The 26,365-nt window shown below is 37.3% G+C and overlaps 1 protein-coding gene across 1 annotated transcript; it reads left to right on the forward strand.

Moving 5' to 3' along the window:
- The first annotated feature begins 3,145 nt into the window (after positions 1 to 3,145).
- SATL1 (spermidine/spermine N1-acetyl transferase like 1) lies at positions 3,146 to 26,311 on the forward strand. Its single transcript, XM_055565323.1, has 6 exons — positions 3,146 to 3,601; positions 12,594 to 12,645; positions 22,887 to 22,967; positions 23,622 to 23,723; positions 24,318 to 24,358; positions 25,184 to 26,311. The coding sequence occupies exons 1-6, from the start codon at positions 3,146 to 3,148 to the stop codon at positions 25,352 to 25,354; spliced, it is 903 nt and encodes a 300-aa protein (XP_055421298.1). The 3' UTR covers positions 25,355 to 26,311.
- The last annotated feature ends 54 nt before the right edge of the window (positions 26,312 to 26,365 follow it).

The following is a 26,365-nucleotide window of genomic DNA, read 5'->3' on the forward strand; positions in this document are numbered from 1 at the left end:
AAGGAGGAGGGAGATAGAAGTGGCCAGGAGAAGAAGGGGAGTCAAAAGGAGAGAGATGGATCTAGCCAGTAATCAGTTCCCTAAGTATTCTCCACAGCCCAGAACACCCAAAGAGATTCCAGAGTTAGGTAAAGAAGAGAAGGGGGAGGGAGGAGATAGATGTGACCTGGAGGAGAAAAAGGAGAGTCAAAAGAGGAGAGAGTAATTAAGCCAGTAATCAGACTCCTAAGTAAAAATGGGTACTGAAGATTGTATTATGAAAGGTACAGAATTGATAACAAATACCAAAAGCAAAGATTAAAAATCTAGAGGTTAGACTCTCAAAAATACAATATTAAAAACACGAAACTAAATCACAAAATTTATAAAAAATATATACGAAATTTGCTTTAAAAATAGGGTCTTTTTTTGGCAAGGTAATAATAGGTTATAAAAATGAAAATTAAAGGAGCAATAAAGAACTTAAAAAAATCAAATTAAAAAATGATAATAGTAAAATATATCTAGGAATTTCTCTGGAGCTGTTGAGGGCAGTGTGGGGTCAGTTCAGTTTTGAATTTTTCCTTATTACAGCTTATACTTCTTCTCAAGATCTATAGGCCCCTTCCAATGCTGAGTCAATGTTAACTACAAGGTTTTAATCTGTTTCACCTGTCACTTCCAGAGCAGTTCCCTCTTCTTTGTTTATTTTGGCTTCCTGTGTTTTCAAGTCTCTTCAGTGTCTATTCTCAGCCCTGATACAAGGGGGTGAAAGTGGTCACTTATTTAGGCTCACTTGTTCAGTTGTGCTGTGGGGAGGGTGGAACACTGCAAACCAATAACACTGGCGTGTGTGCAGAGTACTCGCAATGTCTGAGCCACACTGGGTTTGCCCCAGCTCATGGTGTGTGTGCTTTTCTGGCCTACACTGCTCAGGCTCCAGGTTTCTCTGCAGGGGAACTGTCTAAAGTGGGCCCTGGGTTGCGTGCACTTCCCAGGTCTAAACTGCTCAGGTTCCGGTTCTCGGGTACTCCACAAAGGCACAGACTCGGTTTGTTCTGCATCATGTGCCCTTCCCAAGTCTGAGCAGCTCAGGCGACCAGGTGCTTGGTGAGCACACTCTCCCAGGTGGGCAGTGCATCTTATCACCTCCCTGGTCCCAGCCCCTCAGTTTCCTGGGTGCAGTGCTAGAGCCCCATCTCAGGTGTGCTGTGTGTCTCTTCTGGGGAGCTGATCTCTGACTGCGACCCTCCTGGTGGATGTCAACCATCCAGGATCCCAGGAAAACTTGGTTAGCAACCAGGAGCCTACTCACGGTTTGGTGGAGGATGCCATATCTGGGGCTGAGATTGCCCCTCACCTTCCAGCTCTGGCTGCCACCCACCTCCCTGTTCAGCCCCCACTCACTGTTGGTGGATGTGAGCATCTGGGCTACTTCTCTGCTGGGAGTTGCAGTTAGGCGAGTAATCTGTGGGTTTTTTTTTTCCCCCTCCCATTACGTTGCCCTCTGAAATTTCAAAACACCCCACAGACCCGCCATTGAGAGGGTTTCCTGGTGTGTGGAAACTTTTCCTCTTTCATGACTCCCTCCTTGGGACAAGTCTCTGTCCTAACTCTTTTGTCTCTCTCTGTATCTTTTACATTTTGTCCTACCTCATTTTGAAGAGAATGGGCTGCCTTTCTGGGTGCCTGGTGTCCTCCACCAGTGTTCAGAAATTGTTTTGTGGAATGTCCTCAGCATTCAAATGATCTTTTGATGAATTTGTGGGGGAGAAGGTTATCTCCCCATCCTATTCCTCCGCCATCTTAAGACAACACCCCTGCTTTGATGATTAAATGAAGTAATGCATACATAGAGACCTATTAGCAAACTGTGAGACTTCACAGCTTCAACCAACATTTTCTGGTATTTTTTAAAAAATACAAGACACTCCATCTACAACAATATTAGCACCAGCACATAATCTATATTATTAAGGAAGGGGTCTGACAGATAAAAAGATAGGAAAAGGAATTCTATGAGGGGAGATGGCGTGAAAGAACAACATACCTGATCTCACAGATATGAGGGGTGGAGATAAGTATAGTGTGTATAACGGACAGGATAATATTATGGTAAAAATCCTGGAATTGGAATCAGATAGACCAGGGTCTGAATTCAGGCTCTTTGCCAACTGTTCAGATCTTGGTTAGGTTACCAAATCTTTTGAATAAATTTCCTTAGAATTGGGTATAATAGGGTTGCTGTGGATTGAATGTCAAAATGTAAAAAAAAAAAAAAAAATGTTCCCACTGAACCAAGGTCAGAAAATAACTCAAAAAGTAGTAGCCGCAGATATTCTTAATTATTTGTAAAGAAATATTTTCTTCATCAGGGACTTGAACACCTCTCTAGGAGAACTCTTTTAAATATTCTACTCTCTATGGTGTGGGGAAAAGATAATAAGTAAAAGTTAGAACAAAAATAGGAAGTCAATTATTTCAGGGCTGGAGAATGGGGAAAACAAAAAGGTTTAGGGCAAATATCTTTAAATTGGTTGGTTAAAACAGTGGGCACTGAGGATGAACGTCAAGCATATGCTCTGAGATTCCTTCTAGCTTTTTGTTTCAGCCCTGTCGCTCTTGGGAGGAGGAAATAAAGTGGTCAAGCAGGCCCTGCTTCACCCCTCCCTCACCACTTGGGGGAGCACGTACACATGTAAATAAGGGCATTGTGACTTCATTGCTGTGAGGCAGTGCAAGGTGGTGCGGCAGTAATAGTCTCCCAGGGTCATTTTCTTCTGCCCCTCACTTCCGGCCCATTGGCAGGGAAAGGCCAGATGACAACCTGAAACCCAGATAAGCATACAGCTGTGATAGCTGGTGGTGTCAACTCCAGCAAATCAGAGGCATTAATAATCTTCTTTAGATAGCACTCCTTTATTTTCCCATTCTCATCTTGATAGAGGGGTATCTCGAAGAACGAATCAAACTGAGGAAAAACAGAAACATCCTACAGCCTCTCACCACAGAAGTGTAGTTAAGGGCTCCTAGTACATCAAGGCACTCAGTCATTGGCCAACCAGTCCTCTGCCAACCCACAATCCATCAACTAGTCATAAGCCAACTAGCCCTCAGCCAACCAGACATGAGTCAACTGGGTATGAATCAATCAAGCCTACCAGACATGAACCAGCCAGGCCCAAGGTTACTTGGTATGAAGCAACTGGACGTGAACCAATCAAGCACAAGCTTAGCTGACACTAACCAACTGGGTCAACTAGGCATGAGGCAACCAGGCCTGTGCCAAATAAGCATGAGGCAATCTGGCACATGGCAAGAAGTCCTGAGCCAATCAGGCATGAAGCAAACAGGCATGAGCCAAGCAAATACAAGCCAATCAAGTACAAGTCAGCCAGGCCTGAGTCAACTGCAACCAGGCCTGAGCCAATCAATCATGAGTCAACTAGGCCCGAGCCAATCAGGCACAAGCCAAACATGCATGAGCCAACTAGGAATGAAGCAGCCAAGCTTGAGGCAACCAGGCAGGAGCCAATCAAGCATGAGGCAACCAAGTGTGACTTCTTTTAGAGTAAGACCTGCGGAGGCTCGAGACTGCCCAGAAATCCTGCGTCTAATTAAAGTAAGCTGCTTTCTCTTCATTCCATAGAGCTTCAAGGCATTAGCTTAAGGCTGAGGGTATGGAAGGCATATTCTTTCTGAATCCTGCTACTGCTGCTAAGTCGCTTCAGTCATGTCCGACTCTGTGCGACCGCATAGATGGCAGCCCACCAGGCTCCTCCGTCCATCGGATTCTCCAGGCAAGAACACTGGAGTGGGTTGCCATTTCCTCCTCCAATGCATGAAAGTGAAAAGTCAAAGTGAAGTTGCTCAGTCATGTCCGACTCCCAGCTCTGTTAATTATGACTCATATATATATAAATTAATGGAAGTTACTTAAGTTCTATAAGCTTCTGTTTTCACATCTAAAATCAAGATCATAGTACTATCTATTCACACGATTGTTGTAATGATTCAGAGTATAAAATGATTACATATTAATTGCTTGACTTATAGTAGGGGACTTAAAAAATCAAGGGGGAACCAATTCATAGATATTTCAGGGACCTAATGTGTTATCCCTCCTGGGAAAATTTAACTTTAAAAAAGGATCTTCAATAAAAGGAATGCTTATCATTCTGGAAGCAAACACTACTGAACTTAACATTCAACATGATTTATTGTAAGAACTCTGAAAAAGGCGTCAGTGATGGGAGAATAGATGATTCAAACACAAGGCCACTTAATTGCATATATGTCAAGTGACTGGAACCAAATAATAAAATGTGAAATTTGAAAAAAAAAAAAAAAAAAAGGAATGCTTAACTCACATGAATGACCTGTCAGTGATAGAATTTCAAGCTAATAATAGCTAAGATTTTAGGATAGGGTATCTTTGTTTGAAGACCACACCTACTTGTGGAATCTCATGATTAACTGTCCAGAAACAATATTTGTCCACAACAGTTTTTTTTATGTATAATTTAAGACTGTTGTTTGACTACTGAAGCCCATCCACAGATATCCTCCTAGGAGTCCAAGGAGCGGGGTTAAAATTTCTGATTTAAAAATTCATTTTAATTGTTTTCCTGGAAATCATCCCAGTGCAGTAAAAGGGACAAACAATTAGCCATAGCTACTGAGCTGGAGCTCTGTGGCACTCAAGGCAATCATTTATGTGACACACAACCTAAACAATTCCATATAAAAGCCCATATAAAAGCAGTTGGTTAGATGTTTTTAAAGGAATAAATATGTGGCTGGAACAAGGCACTCATAAAATATTTTTGTAATGGAACTGTTTCCATCTAATATATAATTTAAATTAGGCCAAGTTCCTGTTCCCTTGGGTCATAGAATGTGTTTTCATGGGCAAAATAAAATACCGGAAGTTTTCGAGTGAAATCTGTCTGTCAAAATGATGCTAGGCCTGGTTACAGATCTGTAAGAAGTGGGTTATCTATCCTTCCATGCCTTCCATTCTATTCTATCCCCCAGAGTTCCCACATAATTTATCTAATTGGCATTAATCCACATGAGTAGGTCATCAATCAAAATACTATGCCAAACATGGTAATTATTCTCAAACCATATTTTTCCAGGTAGAAAATAATTTTAAAGAGCTTTTTTAGCTTGGTATCTGACATTCAATTGGCAGTTAATAAAATTATTATTGAACAACAATGAATCTTTCTATCCAGAAAACTTACCTTCCTTATCTTTACAAACAGGGCCCATTGTTATCACCAAGGGAAAAACATATCACTAGATTCTCTGACTTTAGTGAACCTGTATCTCTGAGGTTCCTAACCACATTTACTTTTGAATTTGCCTCTTGTGCCTGAATAAACACTATATGTTTCTTGGAAATAATTTTAATTAACATTCACTGTAGAAAATAATAGAAAAGATAAATTATTCTGCATCACAGACATGAATATGATTCATTTGCTTTTACATGATCTTCTCTAATACATATGTATCTGTTCATCCTAACTCCTATTCATTGCTAAGTTTGCAAGACATTCTCTTTGTAAATGAATTCATGAGAATTTGCCATCATAATAACTCATTCCTTAATTGAAAGTTTTGCAGGTTTTACTTACTGTTCTGCCAAGAGTCTTAAAACTCTTCCAAGCATCTTTTGTATGCATCTGTTTTATCCTATTAATCACCACACCACAGCATTTTTTGGCGATCTAGCCACTTTATGGCTAGGCAGCCATAACTTCCTGCTTACCAGACTTTTCATTTAAAACCTTTTTTATGGTGGTTCTCAAAATGTGGTTTTTGGATAATTGGTGATCCATAAGAAGGACTGTGTACTGCTAATATCTGATTTTTTGTTCATTATGTGAACATTGAGTATGTACTAGGGGAAGGCCATGTGCTAAGTACTATAAAGGATGTTGCTGCTTTTTAATCACTGTCATGTTCATCTCTTTTGTGATCCCATGGACTGTAGGCTCCTCTGTCCATGGGATTCTCTAGGCAAGAATACTGGAGTGGGTTGCAGTTTCCTTCTCCAGGTTATCTTACTAACGTAGGTATAAATCCTGTGTCTCCTGCACTGGCATGCACATTCTTTACCACTGAGCCACCTGGGAAGCTCCACTATAAAGGATATCAGATTATTAAAATATAGTTGCTGCCCTCAAAGAGTTTACAGTATCTTAGGGAAGGTGCTCAAAACAGCAGCCAAAATGCTCAAACTTCATTGGGCTCTGGTTGCACTGAGAATAAAATCAAAATTTCTTAGCAATGCTTTACATAATCTGGCCCTTGCTGTCTTCCTTATGTATTTTAAAGGCTTTTTCAATTATAAATTTAATGTGATTCCAGTCAAAATCTCCAAGAAGAATAAATGTGTGACCGTTTCTAGAAAAATTCCAAAAAGAACAGTGATGAGGGGAGGTGATTCCTACTAGAAACTCTAAAGCTGTCAGTAATTAAAATATTATGGTAATCTATAAGTATAGATGCAGAGATAGATCACTGGAACAGAATGGAGAGTCTAGAAGTTCTCTTAGGTATATATGCGAATATAGTACATAATAGGGTCTCCCTGGTGCCTTAGCAGTAAAGAATTTGCCTGACAATGCAGGAGATGTGGGCTTGATGCCTGTGTTGGGAAGAGTCCCTGGAGAAGGAAGTAAAAACCCACTTCAGTATTCTTGCCTGGGATCTCTGGGATAATGTTAAATGCCCCAACATTCGAATCATAGGAGTCCCAGAAAAAGAAGACAAAAAGAAAGACCATGAGAAAATACTTGAGGAGATAATAGTTGAAAACATCCCTAAAATGGGGAAGGACATAATCACCCAAGTCCAAGAAACCCAGAGAGTCCCAAACAGGATAAACCAAGGCAAAACACCCCAAGGTACATATTAATCAAATTAACAAAGATCAACAACAAAGAACAAATATTAAAAGCAGCAAGGGAATAAAACAACACACAAGGGGATTCCCATAAGGATAACAGCTGATCTTTCAATAGAAACTCTTCAGGCCAGGAGGGAATGGCAGGACATACTTAATGTGATGAAAGAATATAACCTACAGCCCAGATTGCTGTAACCAGCAAGGATCTCATTCAAATATGAAGGATAAACCAAATGCTTTACAGACAAGCAAAAGCTGAGAGAATTCAGCACCACCAAACCAGCTCTCCAACAAATGCTAAAGGATCTTCCCTAGACAGGAAACACAGAAAGAGTGTATAAACTTGAACCCAAAACAACAAAGTAAATGGCAACGGGATCATACTTATCAATAATTACCTTAAGTGTAAATGGGTTGAATGCCCCAACCAAAAGACAAAGACTGGCTGAATGGATACAAAAGCAAGACCCCTATATATCTTGTCTACAAGAGACCCATCTCAAAACAAGGGACACATACAGACTGAAAGTGAAGAGCTGGAAAAAGATATTTCACACAAATGAAGACCAAAAGAAAGCAGGAGTAGCAATACTCATATCAGATAAAATAGACTTTAAAATAAAGGCTGTGAAAAGAGACAAAGAAGGATAGTACATATTAATCAAAGGATCAATCCATGAATAAGATATAACAATTTTAAATATATATGCACCCAACATAGGAGCACCACAATATGTAAGACAAATGCTAACAAGTATGAAAGGGGAAATTAACAATAACACAATAATAGTGTGAGACTTCAATACCCCACTCACACCTATGGATAGATCAACTAAACAGAAAATTAACAAGGAAACACAAACTTTAAATAATACAAAGACCATTAGACCTAATTAATATCTATAGGACCTTTCACCCCAAAACAATGAATTTCACCTTTTCTTCAAGTGCACACGGAACCTTCTCCAGGATAGATCACATCCTTGGCCATAAATCTAGCCTTGGTAAATTCAAAAAATTTGAAATCAATCCAAGCATCCTTTCTGACCACAATGCAGTAAGATTAGATTTCAATTACAAGAGAAAAACTATTAAAAATTCCAACATATGGAGGCTGAACAACACGCTGCTGAATAACCAAAAAATCACAGAAGAAATTTTTTTTTTAAATCAAAATATGCATAGAAATGAAGGAAAATGAAAACACAACCACCCAAAACGTGTGGGAAACTGTAAAAGCAGTGCTAAGGGGAAGGTTCATAGCAATACAGACATACCTCAAGAAACAATAAAAAAGTTAAATAAATAACCTAACTCTACACCTAAAGCAACTAGAAAAGGAAGAAATGAAGAACCCCAGGGTTAGTAGAAGGAAAGAAATCTTAAAAATTAGGGCAGAAATAAATGCAAAAGAAACAAAAGAGACCATAGCAAAAATCAACACAGCCAAAAGCTGGTTCTTTGAGAAGATAAATAAAGTTGATAAACTATTAGCCAGACTCATCAAGAAACAAAGGGAGAAAAATTAAATCAATAAAATTAGAAATGAAAATGGAGAGACCACAACAGAGAACACAGAAATACAAAGGATCATAAGAGACTACTATCAACAATTATATGCCAATAAAATGGACAACGTGGAAGAAATGGACAAATTCTTAGAAAAGTACAACTTTCCAAAACTGAACCAGGAAGAAATAGAAAATCTTGACAGACCCATCACAAGCAAAGAAATTGAAACTGTAATGTGAAATCTTCCAGCAAAGAAAAGCCCAGGACCAGACAGCTTCATAGCTGAATTCTACCAAAAATTGAGAGAAGAGCTAACACCTGTCCTACTCAAACTCTTCCAGAAAATTGCAGAGGACAGTAAACTTCCAAACTCATTTTATGAGGCCACCATCATCCTAATAGCAAAACCCGACAAAGATGCCACAAAAAAAGAAAACTACAGGCCAATATCACTGATGAACATAGATGCAAAAATCCTTAACAAAATTCTAGCAAACAGAATCCAACAACACATTAAAAAGATTGTACATCATGACCAAGTGGGCTTTATTCCAGGGATGCAAGGATTCTTCAATATCCACAAATCAATCAATGTAATACACCATATTAACAAATTGAAAAATAAAAACCACATGATTATCTCAATAGATGCAGAGAAAGCCTTTGACAAAATTCAACATCCATTTATGATAAAAAACCATCCAGAAAGCAGGAATAGAAGGAACTTACCTCAACATAATAAAAGCTATATATGACAAACCCACAGCAAACATTATCCTCAATGGTGAAAAATTGAAAGCATTTCCCCTAAAGTCAGGAACAAGACAAGGGTGCCCAATCTCACCACTACTATTCAACATAATTTTGGAAGTTTTGGCCACAGCAATCAGAGCAAAAAAATAAATAAGAGGAATCCAAATTGGAAAAGAAGAGGTAAAACTCTCACTGTTTGCAGATGACATGATCCTCTACATAGAAAACCCTAAAGACTCCACCAGAAAATTACTAGAGCTAATCAGTGAATATAGTAAAGTTGCAGGGTATAAAATCAACACACAGAAATCTCTAATAATAAGAAAATAGAGAAATTAAGGAAACACTTCCATTCACCATTGCAATGAAAAAAATAAAATACTTAGGAATATATCTACTTAAATAAACAAAAGATCTATATATAGAAAACTATAAAACACTGGTGAAAGAAATCAAAGAGGATACTAATAGATAGAAAAATATACCATGTTCATTGATCGGAAGAATCAATATAGTGAAAATGAGTATAATACCCAAAGCAATCTATAGATTCAATGCAATCCCCATCAAGCTACCAATGGTATTTTCCAAAGAGCTAGAACAAATAATTTCACAATTTGTATGGAAATACAAAAAACCTCAAATAGCCAAAAGCAATCTTGAGAAAAAAGAATGGAACTGGAGGAATCAACCTGCCTGACTTCAGGCTCTACTACAAAGCCACAGCCATCAAGACAGTATGGTACTGGCACAAAGACAGAAATATAGATCAATGAAACAAAATAGAAAGCCCAGAGATAAACCCATGCACCTATGGACACCTTATCTTTGACAAAGAAGGCAAGAATATACAGTGGAGAAAAGACAATCTCTTTAACAAGTGGTGCTGGGAAAACTGGTCAACCACTTGTAAAAGAATGAAACTAGAACATTTTCTAACACCATACACAATAATAAACTCAATATGGATTAAAGATCTAAACCTAAGACCAGAAACTATAAAACTCCTAGAGAAAAACTTTGGCAAAACATTCTCTGACATAAATCACAACAGGATCCTCTATGACCCACCTCACAGAATACTGAAAATAAAAGCAAAAATAAACAAATGGCACCTAATTAAAATTAAAAGCTTCTGCACAACAAAGGAAATTATAAGCAAGGTGAAAAGACAGCCTTCAGAATGGGAGAAAATAATAGCAAATGAAGCAACTGACAAAGAATTAATCTCAAATATATAAAAACAACTCCTGCTGCTCAATTTCAGAAAAATAAACAACCCAATCAAAAAATGGGCCAAAGAACTAAATAGACATTTCTCCAAGGAAGACATACAGATGGCTAACAAACACATGAAAAGATGCTCAACATCACTCATTATCAGAGAAATGCAAATCAAAACCACAATGAGGTACCATTTCACGCCAGTCAGAATGGCTGCTATCCAAAAGTCGACAAGCAGTAAATGCTGGAGAGGGTGTGGAGAAAAGGGAACCCTCTTACCCTGTTGGTGGGAATGCAAACTAGTACAGACACTATGGAGAACAGTGTGGAGATTCTGGAAAATCTGGAAATAGAACTGCCATATGACACAGCAATCCCACTGCTGGACATACACACCGAGGAATACAGAATTGAAAGAGACACGTGTACCCCAATGTTCATTGCAGCACTGTTTATAATAGCCAGGACATGGAAGCAACCTAGATGTCCATCAGCAGATGAATGGATAAGAAAGCAGTGGTACATATACACAATGGAGTATTACTCAGCCATTAAAAAGAATACATTTGAATCAGTTCTAATGAGGTGGATGAAACTGGAGCCTATTATACAGAGTGAAGTATGCCAGAAAGAAAAACACCAATACAGTATACTAATGCATATATATGGAATTTAGAAAGATGGTAATGATAACTCTGTATGCAAGACAGCAAAGGAGACACAGATGTATAGAACAGTCTTTTGGACTCTGTGGGGGAGGGCAAGGGTGGGATGATTTGGAGAATGGCATTGAAACATGTATATTATCATATGTGAAACGAATCACCAGTCCAGGTTCAATGCATGATATAGGATGCTCGGTGCTGGTGCACTGGGATGACCCAGAGGGATAGTATGGGGAGGGAGGTGGGAATGGAGTTCAGGATGCGGAAAACATGTACACCCGTGGTGGATTCATGTCAATGTATGGCAAAACCAATAAAATATTTTAAGGTAATTAGCTTCTAATTAAAATAAATAAATTTATGTTTAAAAAGTTTAAATAAACAATTTTGTGATAATTGGGGAAAAAAGACAAGTGTGAAATTCCACCTTCTTACACACAGATGAAACCAAATTAATCAATTATTAATATATAGAACTTAAAACAGTTTGGTGGTTCCTAGAGGTGGGAGGTGGGGGTTGGGGAGATGGCTGAAGGTAGTTAAAGGGTAAAGACTTCCAGGTATAGGATAAATAAGCTCTGGGAATGTCATGTACAGTGGCTATAGTTATCAAAGAAGCCCATAGATAACAAAACTGTAGTGCATATTTGAAAGTTATTAAGAGAGTAGATCTTAAAAGTTCTCATCACAAGAGATAAATATTAACTATATGACATCACTAATGTTAACTAAACTTATTGTGGTAATCATTTCACAATGTATACATACATCAAATCATTATGTTGTGCACCTTGGACTAATACAATGTTATATGTTAATTATATCTCAAAAAAGAAAACTGGAAAAAAAATTAAGAAAGAAACAAAAGTCACTATTTTTATAATTCCAAAATGGTGATTGCCTTTCCAAACAAGATCAAAACTGTGAAAAATTAATTTGAAGGTGTAGAAAAAATGATATTAAAAAGCCCAATAAATTCTAAAGTTAAATCGGAAAGAACACCTAATAAGCAAATACGACAGACTTCTCTGTAAAGTCTGTGAACTTTATAATACATAGACTTTGTTATATCTACCTCAAATGCTCAGAGAACCTTTAGGCTTTACTTCCTGATTTCATTGTATTCAAAGCTAGTTACCTAGATAGTTACCTAGTTACCTAGATAGACCTTCATAGGAGTGATGTATTGACATAGTTAATCTCTCTGTATATTTATTATCTTGTTGCATATGTTATTTTGAATTTTAAGTTTCTAGATGACTGGAGTTAAATCTGACTCACTTTTAATACTATCCACAACATCATAAGTTAATAAATGCTCAATAAAAACTTCATGATTATCATCTTAATAATTTGTTACTAGGAATCCCCTGGTAGTCTGCTGGTTAGGACTTGGTGCTTTTACTGCCATGACATGGATTGAATCCCTGTTTGGGGAACTTAAAGATCCTGCAAGGTGTGCAGAATGCCCTTTTTTTTTTCTTAATTAAATAATTTGTTACTAAACCATAAACTGAAAGTTTTCTCTACTTTGACAGGAATTGGCTGCCTGTGAAAACATGCTAGATGCAGTGAAGTTGACATCAAAGGGTAAGATGTTTCATGGTATTTTCAGAGCTAGAAAAAGAAACATGGCATAATGTATGCACAAAGCATTACTTGTACCTAGATATGTGAATGCTGCTGTCCTTTGTGCACAAAGAAACTGTCATTAATAGTATCTAGATGTACGGGGCAAAAACTCATATGAAATAATATTAATAGTTTTGCCAGTGCAGCAGTATATTATATTTTCCCCATTTTTAAATTATGAAATTGATAGTTAAGTCATCTTTACAGCAGCAATGGACTTCAACTTTCAATATATAAAATGAGAAGTGTAGTTGATCAAAGACAGAATAATTTAATGCCCAATATGTTAAAAGCAACATGACAGGATGAAATGGATAAAAACAAAATGACTTAAAACTATTTTCAAGGAATTGCTACATTTGATAGCCAGCGATATTAATAGGCTCAGTTCAATTCAGTTCACTCTCTGAGTCGTGTCCGACTCTTTGCAACGCCATGAATCGCAGCACACCAGGCCTCCCTGTCCATCACCAACTCCCAGAGTTCACTCAGACTCATGTCCATCGAGTCAGTGATGCCATCCAGCCATCTCATCCTCTGTTGTCCCCTTCTCCTCCTGCCCTCAATCCTTCCCAGCATTAGAGTCTATTCCAATGAGTCAACTCTTCGCATGAGGTGGCCAAAGTATTGGAGATTTAACCTCAGCATCAGTCCTTCCAATGAACACCCAGGACTGATCTCCTTTAGAATGGACTGGTTGGATCTCGTTGCATTCCAAGGGACTCTCAAGAGTCCTCTCCAACACCACAGTTCAAAAGCATCAATTCTTCGGCGCTCAGCTTTCTTCACAGTCCAACTTTCACATCCATACATGACCACAGGAAAAACCATAACCTTGACTAGACGGACCTTTGTTGGCAAAGTAACATCCCTGCTTTTCAATATGCTGTCTAGGTTGGTCATAACTTTTCTTCCAAGGAGTAAACGTCTTTTAAATTTATGGCTGCAGTCACCATCTGCAGTGATTTTGGAGCCCAAAAAAATAAAGTCTGACACTGTTTCCACTGTTTACTCATCTATTTGCCATGAAGTGATTGGACCAGATGGCATGATCTTCGTTTTCTGAATGTTGAGCTTTAAGTCAACTTTTTCACTCTCCTCTTTCACCTTCATCAAGAGGCTTTTTAGTTCCTCTTCACTTTCTGTGATAAGGGTGGTGTCATCTGCATATCTGTGGTTATTTATATTCCCCTGGCAATCTTGATTCCAGCTTGTGCTTCTTCCAGCCCAGCGTTTCTCATGATATACTCTGCATAGAAGTTAAATAAGCAGGGTGACAATATACAGCCTTGACATACTCCTTTTCCTATTTGGAACCAGTCTGGTGTTCCATGTCCAGTTCTAACTGTTGCTTCCTGACCTGCATACAGGTTTCTCAAGAGGCAGGTCAGGTGGTCTGGTATTCCCATCTCTTTCAGAATTTTCCACAGTTTATTGGGATCCACTCAGTCAAAGGCTTTGGCATAGTCAATAAAGCAGAAATAGATGTTTTTCTGGAACTCTCTTGCTTTTTCCATGATCCAGTGGATGTTGGCAATTTGATCTCTGGTTCCTCTGCCTTTTCTAAAACCAGCTTGAACATCTGGAAGTTCACGGTTCACATATTCCTGAAGCTTGGCTTGGATAATTTTGAGCATTACTTTACTAGCATGTGAGATGAGTGCAATTGTGCAGTAGTTTGAGCATTCTTTGGCATTGTCTTTCTTTGGGATTGGAATGAAAACTGACCTTTTCCAGTCCTGTGGCCACTGCTGAGTTTTCCAAATTTGCTGGCATATTGAGTGCAGCACTTTCACAGCATCATCTTTCAGGGTTTGAAATAGCTCAACTGGAATTCCATCACCTCCACTAGCTTTGTTTGTAGTGATACTTTCTAAGGCCCAATTGACTTCACATTCCAGCATGTCTGGCTCTAGGTCAGTGATCACACCATCGTGATTATCTTGGTCGTGAATATCTTTTTTGTTGGCTAGTTTAATTCAATTGCTCAGTTGTGTTCGACTCTTTGTGACCCCATGGACTGCAGAATGCCAGGTTTGCCTATCCATCACCAACTCCTGGAGCTTGCTCAAACTCACATCCATCGAGACAGTGGTCCCATTCAAACATCTTAACCTCTGTCATCCCCTTCCCCTCCTGCCTTCAGTCTTTCCCAGCATCAGGTTCCTCGGATCAGGTGGCCAAAGTATTGGAGTTTCGGCTTCAGCATCAGTCCTCTCAATGAATATTCAGGGCTGATTTCCTTTAGGATTAACTGGTTTGATTTCCTTGCAGTCCAAGGGACTCTCAAGAGTCTTTTCCAACACCACATTTCAGAAGCATCAATTCTTCTGTGCTCATCTTTCTTTATAGTCCAACTCTCACATCCATACATGACAACTGGAAAAACCATAGTTTTGACAAGATGGACCTTTGTTGGCAAAGTAATGTCTCTTCTTTTTAATATGCTATCTAGGTCGGTCATAGCTTTTCTTCCAAGGAGCAAGCTTCTTTTAATTTCATGGCTGCAATCACCATCTGCATTGATTTTTCGGAACCCAAGAAATTTAAGCCTATCACTGTTTCCATTGTTTCCCCATCTATTTGCCATGAAATGGTGGGGCCAGATGCCATGATCTTCATTTTTTGAATGTTGAGTTTTAAGCCAACATTTTCACTCTCCTCTTTCACTTTCATCAAGAGGCTCTTTAGTTCCTCTTTGATTTCTGCCATTAGGGTGGTGTCATCCGCATATCTGAGATTATTGATATTTTTCCCGGTAATCTTGATTCCAGCTTGTGCTTCATCCAGCTTGGCATTTTGCATGGTGTACTTTGCTTATTAGTTAACTAAGCAGGCTGACAATATATAGCCTTGAAGTCCTCCTTTCCCCTTTTAAAACCAGTCTGATGTTCCATGTCCAGTTCTAACTGTTGCTTCTTGACCTGCATACAGATTTCTCAGAAGGCAGGAAAGGTGGTCTGGTATTCCAGTCCCTTGGAGATTTTCTCACAGTTTTTTGTGATCCACACAGTCAAATGCTTTATTGTAGCCAATAAAGAAGTAGATGTTTTTCTGGAATTCTCTTGCTTCTTCTATGATTCAGTGGATGTTGGTGATTTGATCTCTGGTTCCTCTGCCTTTTCTAAATCCAGCTTGAACATCTGAAATTTCACAGTTTACATACTGTTAAAGCCTGGCTTGGAGAATTTTGAGCATTACTTTGCTAGTGTGTGAAATGAGTGAAATTGTGCAGTAGTTGGAACATTCTTTGGCATTGACTTTGTTTGGGATTGGAAGGTAAACTGACCTTTTCCAGTCCTGTGGCCACTGCTGAGTTTTCCAAATTTGCTAGCATATTAAGTGAATCACTTTCACAGCATCATCTTTTAGCATTTGAATAGCTCAATTGGAATTCCATCACCTCCACTAGCTTTGTTTGTAGTGATGCTTCCTAAGGCCCATTTGACTTCACATTCCAGGATATCTGGCTCTAGTTGAGTGATCACAGCATCATTATTATCTGGGTCATGGAGATCTTTTTTTGTATAGGTCTTCTGTGTATTCTTGCCACCTCTTCTTAATATCTTCTGTTTCTGTTAGGTCCATACCATTTATGTCATTTATTATGCCCATCTTTGCATGAAATGTTCCCTTGGTATCTCTAATTTTCTTGAAGAGATCTCTCGTCTTTTCCATTCTATTGTTTTCCTCTATTTCTTTGCATTGATCACTGAGGAAGACTTTCTTATCTCTCCTTGCTATTCTTTGGAATTCTGCATCTTTCTTTTTCTCCTTTGCCTTTAGCTTCTCTTCTTTTCACAGCTATTTGTAAGGCTTTCTCAGACAACCATTTTGCTTTTTTTGCATTTCTTTCTCTTGGTCTTGATCCCTGCCTCCTGTACAATGTCACAAACCTCCGTCCATAGTTCTTCAGACTCTATCTATCAGATCTAATCCCTTGAATCTATTTGTCACTTTCAGTGCATAATCGTTAAGGAATTTCATTTAGGTCATACCTGACTGGTCTAGTGGTTTTACCTACTTTCTTCAATTTAAGTTTGAATTTGTAATAAAGAGTTCATGATCTGAGCCCCAGTCAGCTCCTGGTCTTGTTTTTTCTGACTGTATAGAGCTTCTCCATTTTTGGCTGCAAAGAACATAATCAGTCTGATTTCAGTGTTGACCATCTGGTGATGTCCATGTGTTGCATTGTCTCCCATGTTGTTGGAAGATGATGTTTGCTATGACTAGTGTGTTCTCTTGGCAAAACTCTATTAGCCTTTGCTCCACATCATTTCATACTCCAAGGCTAAATTTGCCTGTTACTCCAGGTATCTCTTGACACCCTACTTTTGCATTCCAGTCCCCTATGATAAAAATGACATCTTTTTTGGGTGTTAGTTCTAGAATGTCTTGTAGGTCTTCATAGAATCTACAAGATGATGAATTAGAACATTTTATGCAGGGAATGAGAGAAGAAATGAAATGATTAAAGTGTACAGTCCCTGACTTACATATAGTATGACTTAAGGATTTTTGGACTTTATAAATGGTTGAAAAGCAGTACACATTCAATAGAAACTGTACCTCATATTTTGAAGTTTCTCCTTTACCTGGGCTAGCTATATGGATAAAATGCTTTCTTATGATGCTAGGCAGAAGCAGTGAGCTGCAGCTCCTTGTCAGTGTTGTGATCATGAGGGTAAATAACTGATATATTTACAACCATTCTGTACTCGTACAGCCATTCTGTTTTCACTCAATATTCAATAAATTACATGAGATACTCAATACTAAAGTATTCTAAAATAGGCTTTGTGTTAGATAATTTTGCCCCACTCTAGGTTAGTGTAAGGGCTTCTTCTGTGGCATTAGTGGTAAAGAACCTGCCTGGCAATGCAGGAAATAATAAGATATGGGTTCAATCCCTGGGTCAGGAAGATCCCCTGGAGAAGGATATGGCAACCCACTTCAGTATTGTTGCCTGGAGAATCCCATGGACAGAGGAGCCTAGCAGGCTTCAGTCCATACGGTCACAAAGAGTCGGACCCAACTGAAACGACTTAGCATGCAGGCTAATCTAACTGCTCTCAGCAGGTTTAAGGTAGTGAAGTGAAAGTCATTCAATCGTGTCTGACTCTTTGTGACCCCATGGACTATAAAATCCATGGTATTCTCCAGGCCAGAATACTGGAGTGGGTAGCTGTTCCCTTCTCCAAGTGATCTTCCCAACCCAGGAATCAAACCCAGGTCTCCCGCATTGCAGGCAGATTCTTTATCAGCTGAGCCACAAGGGAAGCCCAAGAATACTGGAGTGGGTAACCTATCCCTTTTCCAGTGGATCTTCCCGACCCAGGAATCGAAGCCGGGTCTGCTGCATTGCAGGCAGACTCTTTACCAGCTGAGATACCAGGGAAGCCCCAGGTTTAAGGTAGGTTTAGGTTTAGGCTAAACTATGATGCTCAATAGTTTGAGTATATTAAATGCATTTTTGATTTTTGACATTTTCCACTTATGATTGGTTTATCAGGATGTAACCCTATCTTAGGTCAAGTGAAGTCTTGACCTAGATAAAATTACACACTTGGAATTCCAAATGCATTTGAGCATCAGCTTCATCACTCCTGTGAAAGAGGATGTTAGAATATTTATTGAGATGACAGTGAATCTTCAGATCACTTTGGATAATATTGACATCTTAACAATGTTAATTTAAATCTTGTCTATGAACACAGGAAAACTTTTAATTTTTTTAGGTCTTTAATTTCTTTCAGCAATGTTTTATAGTTTTTTTGTATGTATTTCACCTCCTTGGGTAGATTTATTTCTAGGTATTTAGTTATTTTTTAGGGGTGGTTGTAAATGGAATTGCTTTTTAAATTGACTTTTTGGTTTGTTCTTTGCTGGTGTATAGCAATACAACTGATTTTTGTTTGTTGATCTTGTAGCCAGCAACTTTGCTGAATTTGTGTTAATAGCTTTCCTTTGGATTCTTTGGGATGGTCTATAAGTAGGCTTATGTCATCAGAAGATAAGGGCTTCCCAGGTGGTGTTAGTGATAAAGAACTTGCCGGCCAATGCAGGAAACGTGAGATAATCCCTTGGAAAAAGGCGTGGCAAACCACTCTACTATTCTTGCCTGGATAGAGATCGTTTTACCTCTTCCTTTCTAATTGGGATGGCTTTTATTTCTTTTTCTTGTATAATATCTCTAGCTATAACTTCCAGTGCAATGTTGAATAGCAATGTTGAGACTGGGCATCCTGTCAGTTGCCTTTTCTGTAACATTTGAGATGGTCCTATGCTCTTTTTCCCCCTTTGTTCTGTTAACACGATTGATTTCTTTATATTGAACCATCCTTTCATTCCTAGGATGAATCACACTTGGTCATAGTGAATGATCCTATTAATATGCTGTTGGGTTCAATTTGCTATTAATATTTTGTTGAGTACTTTTGCATCTGTATTAATAAGGGATATTGGTCTTTAATTTTCTTGTGATATCTTTCTCTGTATTTGGTATCAGAATAATGTTGACTTCATAAAATGAGTTAGAAAAAGTTCCCTCCTCTTCAATTTTTGGGGAAGAGTTTGAGAAGGATTGGTGTTAATTCTTTAAATGTTTGGTAGAATTCCCCAGTGAAACCATCTGGTGGTCCCTGACTTTTCTTTGTTGGGATATTTATTATTATTATTATTATTATTGATTTGAATTCTTGTTATAGTGCTGTTTAGATTTTATTTCTTCTTGAATTCATAAGTTTCAAGGAATCTGTTCATTTCTTTTTGGCTATCTAATTTGTTGGTGTACAATTCACAGTACTTATAATCCTTTTTATCTCTGTAAGGTCAGTGGATTTTAATTACCTGCCATATTTTTTTTTTTTCCTCTTTTTCAGTCTATCTATAAATCTGTTGACCTTTTCAAATAACCAATTTTTGGTTCCATTGACTTTCTTATTGCATTTCTATCTTATATTTAGCTTAATCTCCTTTCTAATCTTTATTGCCTTCTTTCTGCTAGTTCTGGTTCCTAAGGTGTTAGATTAAGTTATTACTTGAAGCCTTTCTTTTCTTTTTTTTTTTTTTTAATGTTGGCATTTCCAACTATAAGTTCCCCTCTGAGCACTTCTTTCACTGAATCTCATAAGTTTTATATGTTGCGTTTTCCTTCTCATTCATTTCTTTTTTCTGATTTTTCTTTTTACTTCTACTTTGAGCCATTAGTTGTTTGAGTGTATTGTTTAATTTCCACATATTTGTGAATTTCCTGGTTTCCTTCTGTTGATTTCTAGTTTCAATCTATTGTGATTGGAAAAGATACTCTGTATGGTTTTGATCTTTCAAAATGTATTAACACTTGATTTTTGGCCTAACATGTGGTCTATCCTAGAGAAAGTTCAATAAAAATGTGTATATGTTTTTGGGTCGGGTGTAATACTTCTGTTAGGGGTCCAGTTGTTCTATAGTTTTGTTCATATAATCTATCAATATTAATGTATTTATCATTGTTCTGGTTGTTCAGTATATTATTGAAATTGATGTCATGAAGTTCCCTACTATTATTTTAGAGCAGTCTCTATCTTCAATTCTGTCAATATTTGCTTCATATATTTCAGAGCTCTGATATTTAGTGCATAAATGTTTATAAATGTTATATCTTCTTGCTGAATTGAACTTTCTATCATTATTTAATATCCTTCTCTCCTGTAACATTTTTCTACTTAAAGTCTATTTTGTGTTATATTAGTACAGCCATTCCAGCTTTTTTTGGGTTACTATTTGCATTAAATGTCTTTTTCCTTCATTTCACTATCAACCTTCTAGTGTTTATTAAAACTGTTTTTCTTTTAAAAATATTTTAATTGGTGGATAATTACTTTACAATATTGTGATGGCTTATGCCATATATCAACATGAATCAGCCATAGGCATATATGTGACCCCTCCCTCTTGAATCTCTCTCCCTCCTCCCTCCCCACCCCATCCCTCCAGGTTATCACAGAGCACCAGCTTTGGGTTACCTGCATAGAGCCTATTATACAGAGTGAAGTAAGTCAGAAAGACAAATGTTGCATATTAAAGCATATATATAGAATCTAGAAATTTATTTTTAATTGGAGGATAATTGCTTTACAATGTTGTGTTGATTTCTGCCATACAAAAACAGCAATCAATACTGTATATTCTTGTTTTTGTTTTTTGTTTTTTGTTTTTTTTTTTAATCTAGAGTCTAGAAACCATAAGGGTTTCCCTAGTGGCCCAGTTGGTAAAGAGTCTGCCTGCATTGTGGGAGAGTTGGGTTCGATCCCTGGCTCGGGAACATCCCCTGGAGAAGGAAATGGCAACCCACTCCAGTATTCTTGTCTGGATAATTCCATGGACAGAGAAGCCTGATGGGCTACAGTCCATGGGGTCACAAAGAGCTAGACTTGACCTTTTTAATAGTCTCTTATAGATAGCATATAGGTGGATCGTGCTTTTTTTTTTTTTAAATCCATTCTGCTAATCTCTGTATTTTGATTAGGGCATTTAATCCACTTATATTTAAAGTAATTACTGACAAGGGGGGACTTCTGACATTTTCCCATTTGTTTTCTATATAGTTTTTGGTCCTTCATTTCCACATTTCTACCTTCTTTTTATTTTTGCAGTAAAATGTTTTGATTCTCTTCTCATTTCCTTAGGTGTATATTCTATAGATATTTTCTTTGATGTTATCACAGGGATTATATTTATTAGGTTGGCCAGAAATATTTGTTCAGGCTTTATGGAAAAACCCAAATGACCTTTTGGCCAACTCAATAACATCTAAAAGTTGTAATAGTAAAATTTGTATTTATATTAGCTTAATGTCAATAGTGTGCAAAAGCTCTTCCCTTATATATCTCCATTCCCCCTTTTTAAGTTATTGATGTCATAGATTACATCTTCATACATTGTGTGCCCAAGAACAAACATTAATGACTAATTTTATGCACTTGTCTTTTAAAGCATGTAGAAAATAAAAAGTAGAACTATAAATAAGTTTGAGGTAACACTAATTTTTTATAATTGCCCATATGTTTACCTTTAACTAGGCACCATTATCTTTATTTCTTCATATGGCTTTGAGTTATTACCTATTTTCCTTCCATTTCAACCTGAAGGACTCCTGAAAGACTCCATTTCGTGCAGGGCAGGCCTAGTGATAATGATTTCCTCAGCTTCTTCTTCTTCTTTTTTTTTTTTAGTTTGGTGGAGAACTGGGGATATCTTAATTTCTCCCTCATTTTTGAAGGATTTTTTGGTGGATATAGAATTCTTAGTTAAGTTTCTGCACTCTTCCTCTCCTCCCCTGCTGCCAAGATTTCTGATGAGAAATCAGATGATAATCCTATTGAGGATCCATTGTATGTGACAAGCTATTTATGTCTTGCTGCTTTCAAGATTTTCTCTTTAATTATGTGTTTTGGTATTGATCTTTTGGGGCTTATACTACTTGGAGTTCGTTGAACTTGAATTTATAAAATGATGTATTGCATCCAATTTGGGAAGTTTCCAGTCATTATTCAAATATTCTTTTTTCCTTACTTTCTCTCTTCTCCTTCTGAGAGTCCCATAATACATATGTTGGTGTGCTTGATGGTGTTCCACAGATACCTTAGGCTTTTTACTTTTCTTCATCTTTTTTTTTTTTTCCCTCAGACTTGATAATTTAAATTATCCTATCTTTAAGTTCACTGATTCTTTTTTTCAGCTTGCTTAGAAATTTGGATTTTGAACCCCTGCAGTGCACTTTTATTATACTTTTCAGCTTCAGAATTTTTTGGTGGGGATTATTTTTTATAATTTCTATTTCTTTACTGATATTTATACTTTGTTTATACATCTTTTTCCTTTGTGCATGTCTCCCTTTAGCTCTTTGAGTACATTTAAGACAGTTGTTTAAAAGTGTTTGTTGATGATCGAGTGGGTGGGGGTAGTTGGAAGCCACCACTAGGCTGATGGCTGAATTTCACCAAAATTAACTGCAATTTATCAGTCAAGCTGTCCTCTGGAAGCTGCAAGTACAGGTATTAAAATAAACTCTAGTTCCAAAATATTCACTTTAGGCAGTTTATGCCTGTACAATTGTTGTACACGTGAAGAAAGGAATTCTGGGACTGCCAACTCCACTATCTTCCTTCTCTTTACTCTAAACTTTCTAATATATTTTATGTGAATCAATATTTCAGATTTACTCAGGGACGGCTTTGGGGACAATCCCCTTTTCTACTGTCTGATTGCAGAAGTACAGAATCATCCAAAACTATCAGGTAAAATAAACTTCCATTTTTCAATTTAATCAAGAGTATATTTTCTCTACCCTGAAAACAAAGTACAGTTTGATAGCATACAGTTACTCTTAAGCCAAGGAGATGAGTGTAAGTACATAAACTAAGTCTTGCTTTCTGAAAGAGAAAATGTGTGGTATGTATTCATGTTGGACTTCCCAGGTGGCACTAGTGGTAAAGAACCAGCCTGCCAATGCACAAGACATGAGAAACAGGTTCAATCCCTGGGTCAGGAAGATCCCCTGGAGAAGGATATGGCAACCTACTCCAGTATTCTTGCCTGGAGAATCCCATGGGCAGAGGAGCCTGGTGGCCTACAGTCCATGGGGTCACAAAGAGTCAGACAAAACTGAAGTGACTTAGTATACAGCAGACATGAATTTATGTTTGTATATGCATAGAAAAAAATTAGCAAGAATATACTCCACACTGTTAAAAGATGGGTTTGCTCTTAAATGTATTATAAGGACTTAAACCTTCTTTATTACACATTTCTGTATTGTTTAAAATTTTGTCCAGCAAGCTTTTTATTACTTTAATAGATAAAAATAAACACAAACATATTCCATTTTGGAGGAAAGAACATTGTAAGATTCAATGATTAACTTCTTTATATCCTCTCTTTCCTCTTCCTAGGTAAAGTGACTGTTGGATTTGCCATGTACTACTTTACTTACGACCCCTGGATTGGCAAGTTACTTTACCTAGAGGACTTTTATGTCATACAAGCTTACCGAGGTCAGGTAACACATAGCATTACTTATATTTTAAAAATTAAAATGGTATATTTAAAGGAGCTTTAGTATAAATATGCTGTTTAAGTTAGTTTATGTAAATACTTTCTATTTCATGAGACTGATTACTATCCTAGTTATCCTAGCATATGGTATGGTGAAGACTCAATCACAGATTAGAAAAGATTTATTAGTTCCCATCAAGGCTTGAATAAGCCAAGTTATCATAGCTATATTTTTATCTTTTTTTTTTGTTTTCTTTTTTTAAAGCTATTTTTTTTAATCTCTAAAACATGCTTTTACATTTTGTGTTGATTTGTCTAAAATGAATAAGAAATATATTCCGTGATAAGATGATAGTGACAAGGACTCATTTCCTCTTCACTGATCTTTAAAATAAATCCAAAGTCTTTCCCATTACCTTTGGAACCACATTCCATTTCGGAAAAAGAGATATGGAAAGCATTCCTGAGATGAATTTCAACACAAGCTATTATGAATATGTAACAACCAGATAACAGGCTTTAAACTAAAGCAAACAAATTGTTAAGTGGAATTTTTCAATATTTTTTTTCGTTTTGTATTATCTATTGAAAAGGTCTAGGTATTGGAGCTGAAATGCTGAAGAGGCTAAGTCAGGTATGCATTACAGTTACTATTGTTATTCTATATGTTATCCTTTTCTTCATCAAATGTTATTATTTAACATTGCATAGATACTTTATCTTAACATCGGAACATAATCTCAAAATACACTTAATTTTTTTCCAATTAAACAGGTTTTCAAATTAGGTCTTATTTGACATGTTTAAAAGCTGATATAATCCACAACCACATTATATACCCTTTTGCTACAAAGCAGAAGCAAGCAAAAGGGAGATTAGAAGGCAATTTACCCATAAAATGTGTCTATAGTATGAATATGCTGCTGCTGCTGCGTCGCTTCAGTCGTGTCTGACTCTGTGCGACCCCATAGATGGCAGTCCACCAGGCTCCCCCATCCCTGGGATTCTCCAGGCAAGAACACTGGAATGGGTTTGCATTTCCTTCTCCAATGCATGAAAGTGAAAAGTAAAAGTGAAGTCACCAGTCATGTCCGACTCTTAGCGATCCCATGGACTGCAGCTTACCAGTCTGTCCAGGCAAGAGTACGGGAGTGGGTTGCCATATCTTTGCCACAGTATAAAAAGATTCTTTTGCATTTCGGAAATACATATAAGTTAACTTTTTCTGAAAAAAAGCTGAATTTATTTTGGATTTCTAAAGAAAGGGTTTTAAAACTCAACAGTACGTTTTTTCTTTTTACAGATTTAGAGAACTCCAAGAGATAACTATTGCATTATTATTTGGAAGTATTTTACACACACACACAGTGCCTTGCATATAGTAGATTTTCCATAAAATAAATGTGATAATGAAGATTATACATTCAAATAAAAGTAATGTCTGTTTGTTTTTAAACAGATAGCCATCAGAAGCCAGTGTAACTGCATGCACTTTCTTGTTGTCATTTGGAACCAGGCTTCTATCGACTACTACACTCGTCGAGGGGCTTTAGACCTTTCTTCCAAGGAGGGCTGGCATCTGTTCAGGTTTAACAGAGAAGAACTCATGGACATGGCAGGGGAAGAGTGAAAGGTGACTTATCACTTGTCCCAATATAGGCTTCAACATCTGAATGTCGCCTATATCCAACAGCAGTTTAACTGTCGTATAATACAGCAAGTGAACAAACTCTGGCTTCAGCAGATCTTTGAAACAGATTTTGTAGATACAACTTGCCATTATCCGAATTAACATACTAATGGTTAGTAGCAGAGCTGATAACCCAAAAGAGAAGATAATTCAAAAATAACTTATACTTGGCTTTAGGATATTTATTTTCCTACTTACTGTATCCTATGAAATTTCAAATGCTTATATTTTCATATTGTAACACATCTGAAATTTGGATAAATATTATGATCAACTGGCAACACTTTTCCCTTTGAGGTCTTGGATTTGATGAAATACTGTACATTTGGTCACAAACAGATCTGAGGTAAAAAAAAAAAAGTATAAAATGCTAAAGCTAAATTATAAAAAGCTTACCTATGAATAACTAGTAAATGAACTGCTTCCCCAACTTGAGCAGATCAAGGACCACTGCCTTGACTTCATCTTGGAACTACATTACATCTCTGTCTTTATCTTGGAACTAAATTCTATTTCTGAGAAACCAACTTTTGTTGTAACTATCTTAGGGAAGGTGTTACATAGTACACTGTATCTGTGTATGTTTCTATCCTTTCTAGTAGGATATAAGCCTTTTGATAGAATTATAATTATTTTTTCACCCTATATTACAACCACCATGTGAGTTCCTACTACATACCAGGTATTATGGGTATAAAAGCTATGAAGTGAAAGTGAAAGTCGCTCAGTTGTGTCCACCTCTTTGCGACCTTATGGACTATAGCCCATCAGGCTCCTCTGTGGAATTCTTCAGGCAAGAATACCAGAGTGGGCAAGTTGCCATGAGCTTCTCCAGGGGATCTTCCCAACCCAGGGATCGAACCCAGGTCTCCTGCATTGCAGGCCAATCCTTTACCATTTAAGCTACCTGGGAAGCCCATTTAAAAAGCTATACAAAGATGATTCAGTTAT

Source organism: Bubalus kerabau, chromosome X, assembly GCF_029407905.1.
Source record: "Bubalus kerabau isolate K-KA32 ecotype Philippines breed swamp buffalo chromosome X, PCC_UOA_SB_1v2, whole genome shotgun sequence".
NCBI lineage: Eukaryota > Metazoa > Chordata > Mammalia > Artiodactyla > Bovidae > Bubalus > Bubalus kerabau.

Coding starts and splice junctions, on each gene's coding strand:
- SATL1 (XM_055565323.1), top strand. CDS start 3,146: ATGAACCAGCCAGGCCCAAGGTTACTTGGTATGAAGCAACTGGACGTG. Junction 3,602..12,593: donor AAATCCTGCGTCTAATTAAA/GTAAGCTGCTTT, acceptor CTACTTTGACAG/GAATTGGCTGCCTGTGAAAA. Junction 23,724..24,317: donor TGTCATACAAGCTTACCGAG/GTCAGGTAACAC, acceptor TCTATTGAAAAG/GTCTAGGTATTGGAGCTGAA.